A 16,776-nucleotide genomic window follows, 5' to 3' on the forward strand; every position below is an offset into this window, starting at 1 on the left:
ATTATTTTTAATCGGTCTAATAATTATTATCTCTTCTCTTTTTATCATGTAGCCTATTTACTTAAGTGTCCGTCTAAAGCCAAACAAAGGTACTTGTAGATCTTGTGTTTGCACATATAAACAGACTTATGAAAAAAGCGAAAACAGCCCAACATCACCTTTACCCGCAGTCAAAAATACAGATCCCTATTCCAACAAATTGTTTGGGGAAATTGTATGCGAATGTAAAAACATACCTAGCAGTACAAATTTTACTAATGTAACCGATGTACGTATTTTATTTGAGTCCTCAAAAGAAATTCAAAGTGAAAATAATGTAAGAGCTACTCCCGCAAATTCTCCGAATATAACTATTAATTTAATTGACTCTGATAATATCTGCGTGTGTCTGTATGCACACTTATCTAGTAAAAGCTTAAAATTTGACGATCAAATGGAAAGAACTGATGCGATAGAGTGCGTCATTTGTCGGAGTATAAGAAAAATAAAGACATCCGCGTACCCAAACAATATTTTTTCGGAGCACCTTCTGCTCGCCCAAGATCGCCCAATAATCAGTCCTATCGATCAACTGCATCTTCACACAGCTATTGAAGATCTGCATGATGGTCCATATACTCCAGAAAGCAATGAGTCCCACTCACCTTATGCGGAGACTACTAGCACATGTACGTCAGTCTCAAACAGAATTCTCAATCCGTTTGATCATAGACTGTTACAAGACAGATACTTAGAAAATACTTCGGCTGACGGAAAGCCAGCAATAACAATCAATGTTGACTCAGACATAAAACCGAGAGGGGCTGTAACTCCTGACCAATTGAAGTCTAGGTTAGAAAATTTAGAGAAGTTATCAAAACGTTCTTTGGGGGGTGACGACAATTTTGTTCGGGAAGGTGATGTTGAAAATGTTAACGAGTGCTCCTCAAATGATAATCCATCTCGAATAAGACGCACCTCAATTGCTATCCCTATGTGTTGTAACATTAATTAACACCAGTTTGTTTTTATAGTCATTTTGTTAAAAAAAAAGGTGTTCCAAGGTCATCTCTGCTTTTGGAGAATCGTTATTTTGAGTATTGTTGAACAAACTTAATATATTTAAACAAATAAGTTATTTTCTTGTTTTAATTATTTTCTTGTTAAATGACTTAAACCCAAAAAACGAACGAACATTTGTAATTTTTCCTTTTTAAACTACAACTTTGCATTTAAAATACGTCAATTTATTAATTATACATGTATTTCTAAACTTTCGTTGTTTCGGTATCAGTTCTATAATGTTCAAAAATAATTTCTTTCATTTTTTAATTTTTGCCTAAAGACGAACTATACTTAATTTTATTTAAGTCAAACAAAACCAAAATACCGCATACATTTAAACAAAAAATAAATTTTACTTAAAAATCAGAAAACAAATCGTGAATAAATTTAATTTTTGTATTAATATTTTTTATTTATTTCACCTAAATATATTATGTTCAGACGAATAAGGAGTTGAATAGGTTTAAAATGTTGAATTTTCAACTGAAAGCTATTTCCAGTTATTGCCAAATAATCGCCCTTGGGACCAAAGTCTCCAATGCTGTGGTAGATAAATCATTATAATAAATGTAGTTGTTTTTTTTTTTGTTATAAAAAATGTCATCCATAAGTGTAATGTACTGTACTGTGCTGTGTGTGTATGTAGATATTGCAAAATAGTTTTCATACATTCGTTTGAAACCAATTTTATTCCTTTTCGCAGTAGAAGGAATGTAGCTAAGGCAGTTCTTAAATATTTATTTTTACTTTGTTAATTTTTATATTTTTAGTTTATATTTTTAAGAAAATAAACACTTACAACATAACTTAAAAATTGTTTATATTTTGTTAACTATTCAATTAAAAGATCTCATATTTAATATCCGAATATTTTTGTGTTGCGTAAGATCAAAGTTTTAAACCCCAAAAATAATTTTGAACGATTTGTCCTATGAATGAACTTGTAAGAATCAAAAAAGCCTGGGCACATCCATCAAAATGTTCAAGTTATTAAAATAAAAACCAAAATAAAATAGAAATAATATCCTGCTTGCATCTATTATAAATATTGAATTTACCGTGAATACTCATAAATTAAATTTCATTAAAATATATTTTATACTATAAAATCATTAGGCGTTATAAAATATGCAACGTACCATCCAACTAAAATTATTGAAAATTCTGGTGTGCCTTTTCGATTCACGTACACGTTCGACTGCAACAAATTATTATTCAAGAGGTTTAAATATTAGTGGATTTTACCGACTAGTATTTAAAACATTTAAGTATATTAATCAAGTTTTTTGTATTGTTATAGGCTCAGCGGATATCCCTAATTTTCCGGAATCCTTGAAGATTTTAGAGCATCAAACCTTGAATGACGATAGTCTTTGGATGGAGCAATCAAATGTCGATGCTTGTTCTTCGAATAGTTTGATTGCCAAGTCGCATTATATTCGTATGAAGCCCGTCTCTACGAGTCCGACTAAAAATGTGCAAGACAAAACTGGTATTCTTTCATGCAAAAATGAAGATTGCTCAAGTCTTGACAATGATAATACAATGCTACTAAAGGAGACCACTGTTTAAAATAAATTACGCCAAGAATTGTTACATCCTTATGAGGCCCGTTTCTACTAGTCCGAATAAAAATGTGCAATAAAAGAATGGTATTCTTTCTTGCGAAAATAGAGATTGCAGAAGTCTTGACAATGAAAAACTACTGCTACTAAATGAAACCACTGTTAAAAAGAATGACGTCAAGAATTTACTTGTACCTTATATTATTGATTTTCAATTATGTATGTTAAATGCGTCCATATTTAATAATGTATTTCAAATGGAGAGCTGGGAATATTTAAAATATATAAACACGTGTACTTTATTAAATCTTGAATTTATTTTAAAAGAAAGTTAAGAGATGATTAAAGTATTAAACTATTCAATAAGTTTTTTTGCTTTAAAATATCTGCGAAGATATAGAACTTGCCACGTAGCCAACCCAAGCAAACAGCACATGCTGAAAATGCTAAAGAAAAGAACCCGACTGTTGGTTTTTTCTGCAAATATTAAACATATTTTAGAACATGATCATATTATTCTGTGCCTGAAGCGTGTTTTCACTCTTACCATTTGTGTCACGCATTTCTTCCTCCCGTTTGCGCATTAGAACAAAATCGCGAACTATGGAATCGGACAGGTCTTCCAAGCGTTTAAGGTCAACTTCGAGAGGTTTCAGTTTGGAGGCTTCACCAATCTATGGAATCAGCGTTTGAATCAGAACGTAATACCTTTTTAAGAAAATTAGTTGAACTTACACCCTCGTAGCTTTTAGTTTCAACACCTTTTTTTGTCACTAGCGACACCTCCTGCGGAATTCCTCGTTGATCTGTGGTATTATTTATTAGACGATATTTTCGGCGAGAAGGTATTGGTTTTACATACGTGGTGGTACTTTTGAGATGAAGCAGATTTCGTAGGCGTCATACACTTCTGACATAAAACTGAATTTTCCTTTGGTAATGTGTTCCTTTTGTGACAATATATGTCCTTTACTGTCGCGGGCCTAATTTTATAGAGTTTTAGTTTTTACATCGTTTAGCAACAAATTATCAAACTTACAATATAGTCGATGATTTGACCAGGCACATCGGAAACTTCGTATTCACCCATTACCAATTGATTGGCCTGAATATCTTCTTTGAGACACTTTTGTGTGTTTGGCGGCAGGTGAAACATAACACAGCTAATTGGCCAGACATATACCATGAATAAAAAATAAAGAAACGTTGCTTTTGCCATGTTGTGAATTTCAATATAAATAACTTAATGAATGACAGAGATGAGGTGGCTAACTTTTCTTTACATTCAAAATCAATGTGACCGCGGATCTATCGGTAAAATATACCGCCTGATCTTCAGAAATATACCGAAATATGCCTTATAAATTTCAAAATATACCGCAGAGATATCTTAATTTGAAAACATTGAGTGCGTTCGTCCTGGTGAACGCACTTGAATTGAAGAATTCTTGGATCGAGTTGAATGTCAAACATCTGTCTTACACAACACACCAGCTAGGTTTCTGCCGAGTTCAGTACTCTCTACGTCACAGATCGAATATGCTGGAGCGAGGTGGCACTGTCCATTACATATTTTAAAGACAATATTTGTAGATTAAGCCGTTCAATACATATGTTCAATATATTTATATATATGCATCGGCTGAGTGTGACCAGAGGTTAGAACTGCATTCCGTACGGTTACAATTCTCAGGTAGCTATGTTGTTTTCTTTATTTTCTCAAGATTTTTGAAAAGGTTTTTAATATTGAATAATAAATAGATCCAAGCAGGAGATAAACTATGATGTGATTGGGGGCTTTGGCATTGGCATAATCAAATAGGAGGTACGCAGATAACAGGATGTAGACCAATATCTTCTGGAAAAAATCAAGAAGGTCGTTTTCCTATAGATGTGATATAGATATATATTCAATCAATTATATATATTGTTATTCCTCTAGAAAGTTTGTGTTGTTTTTGCCTCTTTGACGGCTTCAAGCTCGTTGAAAAGGACGGTGTTAATATTTCTTTAGACTTCGGCGACTTTTTTGCCTCCATTTTATAGTTTATATACATTTTGTTTGCAAGGTACCCGAGGTATACAAAACAAGTCGATATATTTCGAGCGACTAACAAACTACCATCGAATACCATATCCTGTCATTTTCTGCTTTTCTAGGATTAATCGGCACTTTTTTTGGTTCTGCGTACTAGCACTGTTTAACTGCATGGTTAGTGGTACTAGGCTTAAGGCCTGTCTAAATCACTTGCTATATTTGTCGTTTGTGCGTGTAACGTAACTAAAACAGCCTGATGAATCAGCTGTGTCTTGTACACATTACCAGTTGTGTCAGAACATCTTAAATTAAAAAGGAAAAAAAAAAAAAAAAACCTCTACGCCAGGTAAGTATTGGAGCAAAGCTGTAACCAAGTTACATATTACGACGTGGCGATTTCCCCCTTGAAAGGCGGGTGGCCAAAGGGGACCTAAGGGTAGAGCGGTAACTTAAAACCTCAAAAAAAAAAAAAATAAAAAGGAAAAAAACCAGACCTCATCTTGCATAGAGAATGCATTCGGGATTGCCAATAATGTGATTAATATCAGCAAAACTATTAAATTTAGAATGAAGGCATGGGAGAAATATTTGTTTGACTCTGACGAATTATTTCATGACTCTTTTAATTTGTTTACTTCATCACAGGGAGTAGCTGGTCTCTCAGTCCACACACGCTCTCGATATCGATCAATCGATATAAATCTGTGGATTTCGTTGTTTTATGGATACTCGACAAACGAAAATGTAAACTAAAAATTCCTGGAGCAGTTTGATTTATCCGAGGTCCAAGTCTGAATTTTTAGTTTCCGCAACTGTGTAACAACCAAAGATTTTAGTGGTGTCTGGTCACACCATGATTTGAGCGAATGATCAGTTTAACTAGCGAAATATTGATAATTAAATTTCGGTTATATAATTTAAAATTAATTAAAAGCTAATAAAAAAAATCAAATCAAAAGCGTATGCAAGAGACCACTACTTTGGAACCGATACTAAACTTAGTCATCTCATGTAAAAAGTCACGTAACTTATTGGTTAACGACTAGTCTAGTATCGTCTTGGAGGCGCCGCCGCTATAAAAATATACGGCTTAGGACGCGTTCAGCATTTTATCTATGTACATACACTTTTGTGGATGTGCGAGTTGTGTCAGTGTGTTGTGTGGTTCTTTAAGTAGAAAAATCACGGTTTTCTAAGATTTAAATAACAACCTATACCAATCTTGAGTTTTGTAACATTTATTTTTAAAGAGGTAATTTCTGTAAATTCATTTTAAACGTTGCACTCGTGTAAACTTGCCTTCATATATCTTTTTTTCAGGTAGCAAACTGCTGCAAATGTCAGGCGTGGATCAGGTAATTTTATTTTTCATAAATACATATGTTCATATACAAACATATGTGTATATCTAAATACATGATTTATACAAATAAGTGCGTGCATGGGTGTATACAAACACATAAGATTAAATGTTAAATTTTGATTAAAAACAGCCTGCAACAGGAATATTTTAACAAATATGTATTCATTTCTTTTTGCAGATGAAAATATCAGGAAACACAGGTATTCTACTTAAAACGACCCATTGGGCTTTACAATACTTAAAGACGTAAAATGGTCTTTCATATGAACATATGCACATACATCTAAATGTATATGTACATACATACATACCCTTGCAGAGAATACGATTCCTATGGCGATGGGATTGCAACCCAGGGAATAAAGAGTTCAGTATACATATGTATGCATGTACATACATATGTAAGTACTTTACTACTGAATCGATATAGTATTGTCCGTCCGGCTGTTTCTACAGACATTTGTTACTCGGGGTTTTCATCCATCTGACCATAACCGCACGGACTTCTATGTGATGGCGAAACCACACTCAAAAGTCTAGATTTACGTGTTATCCACAGAATGATACATTTTAAGGTTTGATCTGCAAGGGTATAGGAGCCTTGGCCCCCCCAATGCGAGACTTCCTTTCTTGTACAATTAATGATCCCAAAATCTAATAGCTAAATCGGTTGAGGAGCGTAATATACCATGGAGCCAACAAGTCGATGAGGCATCGTATGAAAATTTGTCTTCTCCAATCCACGATGATTGCTCTGGTATGTTAAAAACTGCTGTTTTATATATTTCACTCAGCTAAATTATTTAATTATTTTGCTTTTTCTAATAAAAAGCACATGAAAACTCGATGCAATTCCAATATCCGCCGTTTAATCTGAAAGAGAATTATAATCTACCATGGAGTAACATGAACAAGGGTCGACAAATTTCTGCAGACCATGGTATGTATTGTTCATTTACAATCCTAAGTAATTCGAAATTATTCAATTGAGAGTAGTAAATATATTCTCCAAAGGAAACATAATTTGGTTTTCTCATTTATATAACCCATTCTTTCTAACAAAAAATTTGTTTATCCGTAATTGTTGTAATAATTAGAATTTATTTTCACCAGAGCATTTTAGGATTTTTTCTATTCTTGGATACATTTTATTTATTTCGATTTGCAAAATTACTGCACACCAATATCTGCAAAGTTTAGTTTTTATAACTGATATGCTTGTTAAGTATTAAAATTGATCTTTACCTTAGCTTTCAAAATGTCTTGAGACCAGTCCTCTTTTGAAATATTTGCTATTGCTTTGCTGAGTACATTTTGGAATTTGTCGACTTTGTTTTTAAACACATATATTATTTCTTGGGTGGTTGAAATGGGCTGTTTGGCGCACCAGCACTCTTGGTTGGTAACTAGCCCTATCGGGGCATATAAAATGCCCGCTTCCTTGGACAAAGTGGCTTCAGGACATAGGGTCATGCTGAGAAGATCCGCTCCCCATGAGCGATATATACTATTTTCAGCAAGTGTCGAATAACGAGGGCCTTCAAGTGTGAGAACTGTAGCTTTGGAGTGCGTGGTGAGGTCCAGCTCTTGTGCAGCGCTGAGAAGATGTTGCCTTGTACGTTCGCAAAATGCAGGGTACATTGGTAAATGACAGACACCAAAGGGACTGCCAATTGCACCATCATAGAAAGTCGTAGCACGTCTTGTTGTGTGGTCTATTAGATCGTGTGGTACGACAATCTCTCCTGGTGTAATATTATCCCTCAAAGAACTAAAAGTGTGGGTTACCAAGATGTGTGTGCATCCCAATTTCCGCATTGCCCAAATGTTAGCTCTATAGTTTATGTTTGTCGGCATGATGTCATGCAAGCGCCCATTTCTAGAGAGAAGAGCACATTTTACGCCATCGATTAGGCCCTCAATTATAACGTCTGAAGGTTTTCCAAAGGGTGTACAAACAGCATATTCCTTTCGATCCTGAAGTGAGATTGTTGTATCCAGATCAGTATCTCCAATTATTCCAATTTTAATTGGGAACGGATCTTCATTAATCGGTGTTAAATTATTTTCCATGCCTAACCTTAAATTTAGAATTTCAATTTTCGAAAGGTATTTTTTTTGTATTTTATTTGTTTTTAATGACTTGTAAAGATGATGTTTGTTTCTGAGAAGCCTTGTTCAAATCAACTACTTTTATTTGGAAATATTTGATCAAGATAAATCATGGCAAACATTAAATTTACTCTTCGAGTACTGGGTATAAAAATCGACGTTTATACCGTAACATGTTCATACCTAATTATCATTATGACTGAACAGGCGATATGTTGTTTGACTTCCGATTTACACATTCGAATGTTACTTCACAATTCATTTTTTTCTACTTCTTTACAGATTCATATAAAAGACATGGACATGGAATTAATACTAATACTCGACGAGATGATCACCAAATAAATTCTTGGAATTCGAAGAAAGTGGCTGAATTAAGTTCTGCACTTCAGGTACTTCAGCAATAATATCGGGACATATTTGTATTTAAATGAATTTCTGTTTCTTTTGACATTACATTTTTTGGTATCATGGAAATGCCAATATATATACTTATACATACATGCATAAGTACATAAATACATTGTTTTTTTTAGCCAAATCGTAATGAAAATGAATACCGGTCAACACAAATTGATAACCGTACATGCGATGACGCAGAATTTCATGGAGCTGTGGCAGCACCCAAAAAAACAACGTGGGCTTCTATTGCTTCCCAGCCGGCTAAGCTGTCATCCAGAGTAAGTATGAAATATAAGAAATTTGATGCAAGTATAACTGAAATACATACACAGGCTGCATCGACTACTTCCAATCATAAGAAAAAGGGTCCTGGTATGCCACCACCACCAATGGTACCAGGAAAACACAATTTAGATGTTAATATATGGGACTTACCAAATAATAAGCCACCACCTGTACCAACACCACCATCACCGATTGATTTGGTTTATTCTGATTTTACCCCTGAGTTTTCAAAACCAGCCAACCAACCAACAGAGCCTCCTCTAGGGGTACGATCTGAAAAGACTTACAAAGACACGGAAAATTTTCATAACTACGAGAACAAAAGCTTGGGTAATGTAAGTAATTCCAGCAGAATAAGAGTATCCCCAAACGGTCACGCTCGAAAAAATCTCGGAACACATCTCGGTCATCAGGCAGTAGGTCCACAAATTTGTCATTTGGGAACCCTTGGACCACCTAGCCGACGACCCGAAAGTGTTAATCCTACGAATCGGACTACTGACCGTACAGGCAGCTATTCTAGTTCCCGCAGTGATTTTGAAATTACATCCAAGTGTAAGCATCTGGATCAAAACAGTTCTCGACCAAAAGAGCTGCCTGCAACTGAAGACATACCTGTTGATCCACAATTACTGTTGGATGAATTAAAAGACAAAAACAACTACAATCCAAAACAAATGGACTTAAACAAAGCCACAACAGCACGGTAACTAACGCAATTGTATATAATGATAATTCTTAATTTTTATGGTTCAAATGTACGACCAGATGACGAAAATATTTAAAACATTTTTATTATTCGGCACTTTCAAAATTAAATTTGTTAGTGTTAAAAGAGTTTTGGAACGTATGACAAATATTTCACATGAGATGGAGCTTATATTGCACTTCACCACAAAAAAGGCGCAGACTAGATTATGAATCTAGTCTGAACGCCAATAACTTTTCTCCTACTTTTCTCTTTAGTTTATTTTCATAATGAATACACAGAGAATAAGTAAGCGCGTGGAAGGAGTAGCGAAGCCACTGAATTAATTTTGTTGGTTTTCATTATGGATTTAATAGTCTAATATTCTATTTACTCGAGTTTCTCGAATTTTCAAAATTGTGAATGCTGAAGATTTTCGAATTTTTTCGTCATCCAAAAGTCTAAACCCTTTGGAATTAAAAGATATCACACTTGAAATGTTAAGTATAGCCCAAGACTATTTAATTTAATTTTTTTTTTCTTGTTTTTAGTTTTTTTGTCATCAAATCGTATTCTGAAGATGATATTCACCGCAGTATAAAGTACGAAATTTGGTGCTCAACTGATCATGGAAATAAGCGTTTGGATGATGCTTTCAAAGAGAGACATAAAGAAGGTGGAAATATTCTGCTCTTCTTTTCTGTCAATGGGTCTGGTCACTTTTGTGGGATGGCGCAGATGATGACTCCAGTAGACTATAATTCTACATCTAGCGTTTGGTCTCAAGACAAATGGAAGGGCAAGTTTAAGGTTAAATGGATATATGTAAAAGATGTACCTAATGGGAAACTCCGCCACATCCGCCTGGAAAACAATGACAATAAGTCAGTGACGAATTCCAGGGATACCCAGGAAGTTCCAAACGATAAAGGCATTGAGGTGTTACAAATATTGCACTGCTATAACCATTCAACGTCCATTTTCGATGATTTTTTTCACTACGAAAAGAAACAAGAAGAAGAAGTTTCCTCAAAGCGTCCTCCAATGTATGTTCCCGATGGCAATAATCATGTCAAACCAACACCAAGTCGCAGTTTTAGTCGAAACTGTGACGATAAAGAAAGGGAACGCGATAACCGCGGCAGAGCTGGAGCTGGTTTCCGTAATGCAGTTCATAGAGGTTCCGCAGGAAGCGGCGGTGGCTTTCCAATCAATTACACTGAATATCGTCGTGGCTTTGACATACAAAAAACTTTCAGTGGTGGTTATCACTTAAAAGATAGAGAGAGCGTTGAGTTTGAGAGAGAAAACGAGTATGGAAATCAGCATGTTTTAAAAAACAGGAAAAATGAACCACAACAAAACAGTGCCATTAAAGGCAAGTTAAAAAATCGAGATCGAGATTTCAGTACTGAACATACGAAAATCGACGTACGCTTTCGTGCTGGTCTGTGCACATCTAAAGATATGACAAGAGTAAGTGCCACTAATATTTAATATCTTTACAAACGGAATACAGTTTTTTATTAACTTAATAAACTTCCATTACAGAGTACTGATAAAGATCCGAAGCAATGAATATTACTTAAACATAAGCTCGCCAAGATTCATTAGGATTATTTTTCCAAATAATATTAAATGGACCCCCTTAAATCCATGAAAATTTAAGTGCTTTGAGACGTTAATGTAAAAGTTTTAGATTTTTTTAACCATTTTGTGTGTAAGAAGAAAACCCCATTTCATGATAAATATATAAAAAATAAAACCAAACAAGTGGGAACTAGGATAAATCATTAAAATATGATAACATTTTTACGTAATTATTTATTACAATATTTATATAAATCTATTGACGCTCACATTGAACAGTACATACTAAAACTAACGACCGATTTTGCCGATTTGTACAAGATTTCAAAATATCAAGGAACTTTCTACTGTCATTCCTTGTAGTTGCACTGTAACAATTTTTACAAGTTATCTGAATATAAATAATGTTTACACGACTTATGTATGTATAATATAATTAAAGGATCCAATTAATTATTTTCTGTAGTTTTTATGTTCTACTTATCCCACGATATACTCGACCTTTGTCCAAATCAATTTGACTAAAAGTTCATATTACCAAAATGCCAACATTTTTGGAATGCGTGAAAGCAGAAAGGTGAGGTGTGAGGTGTGAATGATTACTCATTTTGACCGTCAATAGAAGTTACACACAAACTTCAATATTTGCATGAGTCTAGTACTCTGACATCGCTAGCCTTTAATAAATAATGCCTAAGTAGAAGACTGATACACATTAATATTAAAATGTATGTATGTGCAGGGGACTCACATTCGAAACTAGACAGTCAACAGTATATTCTATTGACAGATATGTTATCCTGTCCTTTAGTACTACATTCGCCTATTCAATTCCATAAAATAGATCACTTTCAATTAACAAAAAAAGTATAAGCTGCTTTAAAAATGTATTATATAGAAATAGATATCGTATTAAAAATAAAGGAAGTTAGAACACTAGTCGAAATTCGGCTATAAAATACCCGCTTCTCAAATTTGTTGTTTACGCTTCGTGGAAATCATCTAATTGGAATTTAACAGGCGTGATCCATTAAAATAATTTATTTTTCTAAACAAAGCACAGATTGAATAGCTTGTAGTGGAGCTGAAGCACACTACAGTCTCTCTTGGTTTGTTTGTCTCACGCTGGAACGCTGAACCGCGTAAATACCCGTATAAACCAGGAGATCGATGATTGAAAAAGCTGAAAATATGCGGTGTCGGCTCTACCTCATGTAGATTTTAAACCGGGTAAAACAGTCAATCCAGTGGAATTAAAAACAAATTATATTATTAAATTCATTTACTTTAACACCACCATTGAGGCAACCGTAGGTGCAAAATACAATTTGTGTACACTCAACAGATTTGGCTTGTAAGTTATCAACAAATGATAGTTCCCTAGTTCCAGTTTTGTTTTATCCGGTTCTGCATTAGTTAAGCGGTATGTTGAGACAAATCAGTTGCCTTCATTATTTATTGAAATTACACTCTCGTACACAATTTAGACTCTGAGGGCGAACGCTGCAGAATAAAATTGAGTAAGCGCACAAGAGTTTCTCTGAAGGACTCTGCGATGCACAGTGTCAACATCAAATAAAAATTCACAGTGTCAAATTCCGAAACAATCAATAGGGTCTAACGGCAGTCCTCACAGTTTTTCTAAGTTTTGAGATCAGTTTGCACAATTAGTGCATATTTTACCTGTGCTTGAAGTGGATGTATGTATGCAAGGCACATAAGACCGACATCACAAACTCCATAAAATATATATGCTCAGTACAAAGGTATAAAGTATAAAAGTAGTGACGCGTCTCACAGCTTTCCTCCTCCCTCTAATTCTAGCCTTTTGTTTTAGAAGTTTAATCTTTAATTTTTTAAATAATAAATTTAATCCTAAGTGAAACAATTTATTTTATCAAACGATTTTTCATATAGGAAATTCATGAAGTCGATTTCATAGATAGGGAGTGTATATTCCAGGGAAATAGGGTCAACTTCATGTCGAAAGCAGCGACACCCCCACAGTGGTAGTGGTAATGTAATTAAAGCTGGAGCAGACATTTAACATCGACAGCAAATAAGAGGGGTCACAAACGATATTGCAATTAGAGCTCCAACTAGAAACCAGACACTTTTTTGGCAATTTTTCGTTGTATAAGTAAACTTTAGCGTCTTCCATGTTCTATTTAGAAAGTCATCAAACTAAAATTAATAATTAAACTATTAGTTCTGACTGATTTTTGTTTATTTTGTTTTATTATTTGCTTCTATAGTTTCTCGGTGTACTATTTTTGATAAATATTTTTTAATATATATTAAAAGAACAAGTGCACACATTCCAAAAGCCACCAAGGCAAGCGCGTTTTCACCATTCGCATAACTTTTAAGACGTTCCAAGAATTCGAAGTTTCTGAAAAAAAGGATAGTTACAAATTTAACATTTTACATGTAATTGTGCAGTTCGAGCTTCCTAATGGATTGTCAAGACTTTACAAAATATCAGTCGGAGCACACAGTTTGTTCGAAAAGTAAATTAAATTCTCTCGTAAATAAAGACTTTCGAAATAATAGTATAAGTGCAGAGTATACATACATATGTATGTATTTTTGAACATACATACATATGTCTCCAGTTATTTTTAAGAAGTGCTATGCAGTACTTTTTATGTAAATATTGCGAAAATAATGTAAAACTTACATCAAGCTGGCTGGTTCTGGCACCTTTTGGGAACTGGTTTCTAGATAACCAGTTTCAGCAAATTTGACGAAATCTTCTGGACGATACGTTTTGGTTATATAACGATACATTTTTCCTTTGCGTATGCTAAAAGAATTTAATTTGTATATATTTTACAGATTTTGTTAATTGTGAATTTTACTTACAAAATGAATTCCGGAGATTCCAATATTCCCAGTCGTGTTGCTGTTAAAATTCCAGTCTCTAATCTATTCATTCGGGCGATATTAAACTTTCTCCTGAGTTTTCCACCCACTGATTCCCAAATAGCATACAAGCGTTGGCAGAAAACACAGTCGGTGGAGTAGCTGTATAAATATGGGAATAGGATGTAAAATTATTATTGCATACAAATATAACATTCTACGAAAAGGAGTCAAGTCACAACAGTGACTTCGGTCAGTCGGAATTTTGAGGTCTGTTATCCGCCTACAAAACAGGTCGCGAGATAAAAATGTATGTCTAATCAAGGGTGCAAGGATAGAAAAATTCTTTAATGCTTACAAAAAAATAAACCAGTCTCCCGTCGTGGCTCCAGTAGAAGCTTGGGTAAGATGCTCAAAATTTTCATCAGATAACTCTTTAACTGCTGGTTCCTTATTATCATTAAAGAATTCAATAATTTCATCTTCAATGATGTCTCCATGGTATAAAATGGGAATTCCATGCCTAAAATATACAAGAGCTGGCTCCTTATTCGGATCGTATACTCCAACTAAATTACTGTCATGGGCCTGAACAACCGATGCTCCCAATGTCTCCTTTAAATCATTTTGTATTGCAGAAACGGCAGTTTCATATTCCAAACACCCTTCGCAGATTTGTTTGGCTAAAATATAGAGAATATGTAAACTTTTTCAATACATGTAGTTATGACTATACAATTATGTTGTATATGACATATATTTAAAGACGATAAACAAGTGATTAAAAATGTATACTGCAAATAAAATTGCTCTTCTCGACTCTATATTTTGTGTTAGGTTATTATTAATGTTAACGCGACAAACGTTAAGCTTTGAATGTACTTTGAACGAGACAAAAATTAGATTGTTTGTGGTCAAAGTAAAGTACAATACGTACGCAGAGAAGGCAAACGTTTTGGGCGAGCAGATCTGCGAGGAGAACAAGCTAATACAAATAACAAACCGTGCTCAAAAGTGTCTAGAATGCGTGAGCGTGAGCTGGCGGTTTATTCCCACGCAACTTAGCGACACGTACCTTTGTCGTCTATTCTGCCGGTATGTTGTTAACAGAACTATGTTCCTAAGTATCTTATGCGAACATTTATGGGAAAATAAGATTCGCCATGTTTTAAGTCTGTTTTGTTTCTTTATTGAATCAAATACATAGCTGGAACAATAGTGGTCGGGTTCGAAATAGCGTAAAAAGCAATATGTGGCACCGCTGAACGGAAATAAGGAGAAATACATACAAGCGAAAACGAAAACGTTGTGTTGTATCGCGATCTATGTATCTTACGAAGTATTTGCAGGTTTTTGCAATCAGATTTATGGGAATGTAATAAAAAGTAGACAGTTTAAAATAGAAAAGCTTACTTTATATTTTAGTAGAGTGTTAAAATAACTAAATAATATCCCGTCTAAAAAAAATAATGACTTTCATATTCTTTTATAAGCATACTAAAGTACATGTTATGTTGGTTGAGCGGTTGACCGGTTTCGGCCACATGTACAGGAAATGTGTTTTTATACGTACTAAATAAGACCACAACGTTTTTTTCGACGCTTAACAGATGGATCAAGTCAGTATCGTCTACACGATCCAAATCAGAGCAATTAACATTATTAAGGCTTAAGCCTAGAACACTTAAAACTATAAACAGTAACATCTTAGAAATTTCTAAAACATATCGATCTGCAGTGGCAAACCTATCGTCTTTATAAATAATGATGTTGTTAAAGTTTGGGAGACTATCGATTGTGCTTTAAAGAGTATCAGCCTTATTCCACACAGCGAATCCATTAGAAACGGTGGGAATTGTAGACTGATGTGAAACTCCGATTTAAGTACCATTCAAAAACTGATGTGACAATAACAATAACAAAAAAATAGGTTTTTCTTTGAACGCGGGTTGAAAGTGTTGCGTAATAATTTAATTTCTTCAGGTAAAAGTTTATATTGCACTATGCGTCACCGAGGGTGCGTTCTGTTCTACTGCTTGATGTTCATTATCGCCGATTCGGTCTTGCACTTTATAAACTAATCTAATTGTCTTTGCGCCCAAAAGAGATCATAACGAGCCCAAACTAACTACATAACATACACACTAAGAAAACATCAGAGCAATATCATCTTCTTTCATCTGCCCCGCCAGTAGAAACTGTGCGTTGCTTAAGCACATATTATAAGTGCACGTACCTGATCTTTTAAGATACTATCAGGTTAAGGCATATTCCAAAGCCTAGGATTGGAGATTACTGGATGTGTATGAGGTGCAGGTATGAAAAATTTGTCTTATAATTCGGGACGGATATAAAGGAGTATCTTTCCTTCTGATCTGCCAATATTTCCGACATTTCTATTTTGATTTTCTCTTTCGAAACAAATCATTAAGGTGTCACCTCTCAGCACAAGCAATGCTGCCAGGTGCCTGTTGGTAAATTCATAAATTCAGAGAGAAAACATCAACACTTATGAATCCCGTCTCGTAGTCTGCAACTTCTGTTGGCCAGCCCTTGCGGATCGATCATGGGAGCTGTTGAAATCGGAGCTCATCTCTGTGCTGCTTCATAATCTAAGTTTTTTTATATATTTATGTTTTTTATTTTTTATTCATAAGTTATTTATTAACTAAGGATCTTAACATAAAATTAAATAAAAACAACTTAACAACTTATTTAATTATTTTCTGGTATTGTAGGACCTAAATATTTCTTTGATCAAAATTACGTAGAGAATTAATGATAAATTCACTTAGATTTTCAATTCGTTGTTCTAAGTTATCTG

General features: G+C 34.3%; 5 protein-coding genes across 9 annotated transcripts in view; 2 read left to right on the plus strand and 3 right to left on the minus strand.

Annotated features, from left to right (window-relative positions):
- Window positions 1-14,978, plus strand: part of LOC117585546 (inositol polyphosphate-5-phosphatase A) — an 18,340-nt gene extending 3,362 nt beyond the window's left edge. Inside the window, exons 8-10 of one of the 3 annotated variants that reach the window (XM_034275066.1) lie at window positions 53-89; window positions 2,345-2,636; window positions 14,968-14,978. In XM_034275066.1, coding sequence (XP_034130957.1) covers window positions 53-89; window positions 2,345-2,616 — 309 coding nt within the window. In that variant the 3' untranslated portion in view covers window positions 2,617-2,636; window positions 14,968-14,978. Of the gene's footprint in view, window positions 1-52; window positions 1,064-2,344; window positions 2,637-14,967 lie in introns of those variants that run through there. The other 2 variants (XM_034275065.1, XM_034275067.1) reach the window with 2 other exon arrangements.
- Window positions 2,905-3,906, minus strand: LOC117585551 (transmembrane emp24 domain-containing protein bai). Of its 2 annotated transcripts, XM_034275073.1 has the most exons (5): window positions 3,649-3,905; window positions 3,472-3,592; window positions 3,345-3,415; window positions 3,157-3,283; window positions 2,905-3,086 (listed from the first exon to the last, which is right to left on the minus strand). In XM_034275073.1, exons 1-5 carry the CDS (start codon window positions 3,826-3,828, stop codon window positions 2,965-2,967), a joined length of 621 nt encoding a protein of 206 aa, XP_034130964.1. In that variant the 5' UTR covers window positions 3,829-3,905; the 3' UTR covers window positions 2,905-2,964. The 2 variants fall into 2 exon arrangements, with proteins under 2 accessions (XP_034130964.1, XP_034130965.1); XM_034275074.1 differs by lacking the exon at window positions 2,905-3,086 and having other exon boundaries at window positions 3,209-3,283; window positions 3,347-3,415; window positions 3,649-3,906.
- Window positions 5,742-11,543, plus strand: LOC117585545 (YTH domain-containing family protein). Its single transcript, XM_034275064.1, has 10 exons — window positions 5,742-5,899; window positions 5,968-6,002; window positions 6,189-6,210; window positions 6,672-6,767; window positions 6,843-6,950; window positions 8,405-8,514; window positions 8,659-8,802; window positions 8,857-9,515; window positions 10,049-10,973; window positions 11,049-11,543. Exons 2-10 carry the CDS (start codon window positions 5,985-5,987, stop codon window positions 11,073-11,075), a joined length of 2,109 nt encoding a protein of 702 aa, XP_034130955.1. The 5' UTR covers window positions 5,742-5,899; window positions 5,968-5,984; the 3' UTR covers window positions 11,076-11,543.
- Window positions 7,092-8,133, minus strand: LOC117585549 (purine nucleoside phosphorylase). The gene is made up of 2 exons (XM_034275070.1): window positions 7,256-8,133; window positions 7,092-7,197 (listed from the first exon to the last, which is right to left on the minus strand). Exons 1-2 carry the CDS (start codon window positions 8,081-8,083, stop codon window positions 7,159-7,161), a joined length of 867 nt encoding a protein of 288 aa, XP_034130961.1. The 5' UTR covers window positions 8,084-8,133; the 3' UTR covers window positions 7,092-7,158.
- On the minus strand, window positions 13,308-15,682 carry LOC117585547. 2 transcript variants are annotated; one of them, XM_034275068.1, is made up of 5 exons: window positions 15,526-15,682; window positions 14,311-14,635; window positions 13,953-14,114; window positions 13,768-13,893; window positions 13,308-13,479 (listed from the first exon to the last, which is right to left on the minus strand). In XM_034275068.1, exons 1-5 carry the CDS (start codon window positions 15,656-15,658, stop codon window positions 13,314-13,316), a joined length of 912 nt encoding a protein of 303 aa, XP_034130959.1. In that variant the 5' UTR covers window positions 15,659-15,682; the 3' UTR covers window positions 13,308-13,313. The 2 variants fall into 2 exon arrangements, with proteins under 2 accessions (XP_034130959.1, XP_034130960.1); XM_034275069.1 differs by lacking the exon at window positions 13,308-13,479 and having other exon boundaries at window positions 13,731-13,893.
- Window positions 15,683-16,776: the final 1,094 nt, after the last annotated feature.

The sequence above is a fragment of the Drosophila guanche genome, unplaced genomic scaffold (assembly GCF_900245975.1).
Source record: "Drosophila guanche unplaced genomic scaffold, DGUA_6, whole genome shotgun sequence".
NCBI lineage: Eukaryota > Metazoa > Arthropoda > Insecta > Diptera > Drosophilidae > Drosophila > Drosophila guanche.

Bases quoted from the DNA above. Each gene is read 5' to 3' on its own strand.
- LOC117585551 (XM_034275073.1), bottom strand. From the start codon at position 3,828: ATGGCAAAAGCAACGTTTCTTTATTTTTTATTCATGGTATATGTCTGG. The intron at 3,284-3,344 runs GTAAGTTCAACT...CTGATTCCATAG, and splicing joins AAACTAAAAGCTACGAGGGT to ATTGGTGAAGCCTCCAAACT. The intron at 3,087-3,156 runs GTAAGAGTGAAA...TAATATTTGCAG, and splicing joins AGAAATGCGTGACACAAATG to AAAAAACCAACAGTCGGGTT.
- LOC117585545 (XM_034275064.1), top strand. The intron at 6,951-8,404 runs GTATGTATTGTT...ACTTCTTTACAG, and splicing joins ACAAATTTCTGCAGACCATG to ATTCATATAAAAGACATGGA. The intron at 10,974-11,048 runs GTAAGTGCCACT...CTTCCATTACAG, and splicing joins CATCTAAAGATATGACAAGA to AGTACTGATAAAGATCCGAA.
- LOC117585549 (XM_034275070.1), bottom strand. From the start codon at position 8,083: ATGGAAAATAATTTAACACCGATTAATGAAGATCCGTTCCCAATTAAA. The intron at 7,198-7,255 runs GTAAAGATCAAT...TAAACTTTGCAG, and splicing joins AAGACATTTTGAAAGCTAAG to ATATTGGTGTGCAGTAATTT.
- LOC117585547 (XM_034275068.1), bottom strand. From the start codon at position 15,658: ATGTTACTGTTTATAGTTTTAAGTGTTCTAGGCTTAAGCCTTAATAAT. The intron at 14,636-15,525 runs GTACGTATAAAA...TCTATATTTTAG, and splicing joins AAACGTTGTGGTCTTATTTA to CCAAACAAATCTGCGAAGGG. The intron at 13,894-13,952 runs GTAAGTAAAATT...AAATTCTTTTAG, and splicing joins GAATCTCCGGAATTCATTTT to CATACGCAAAGGAAAAATGT.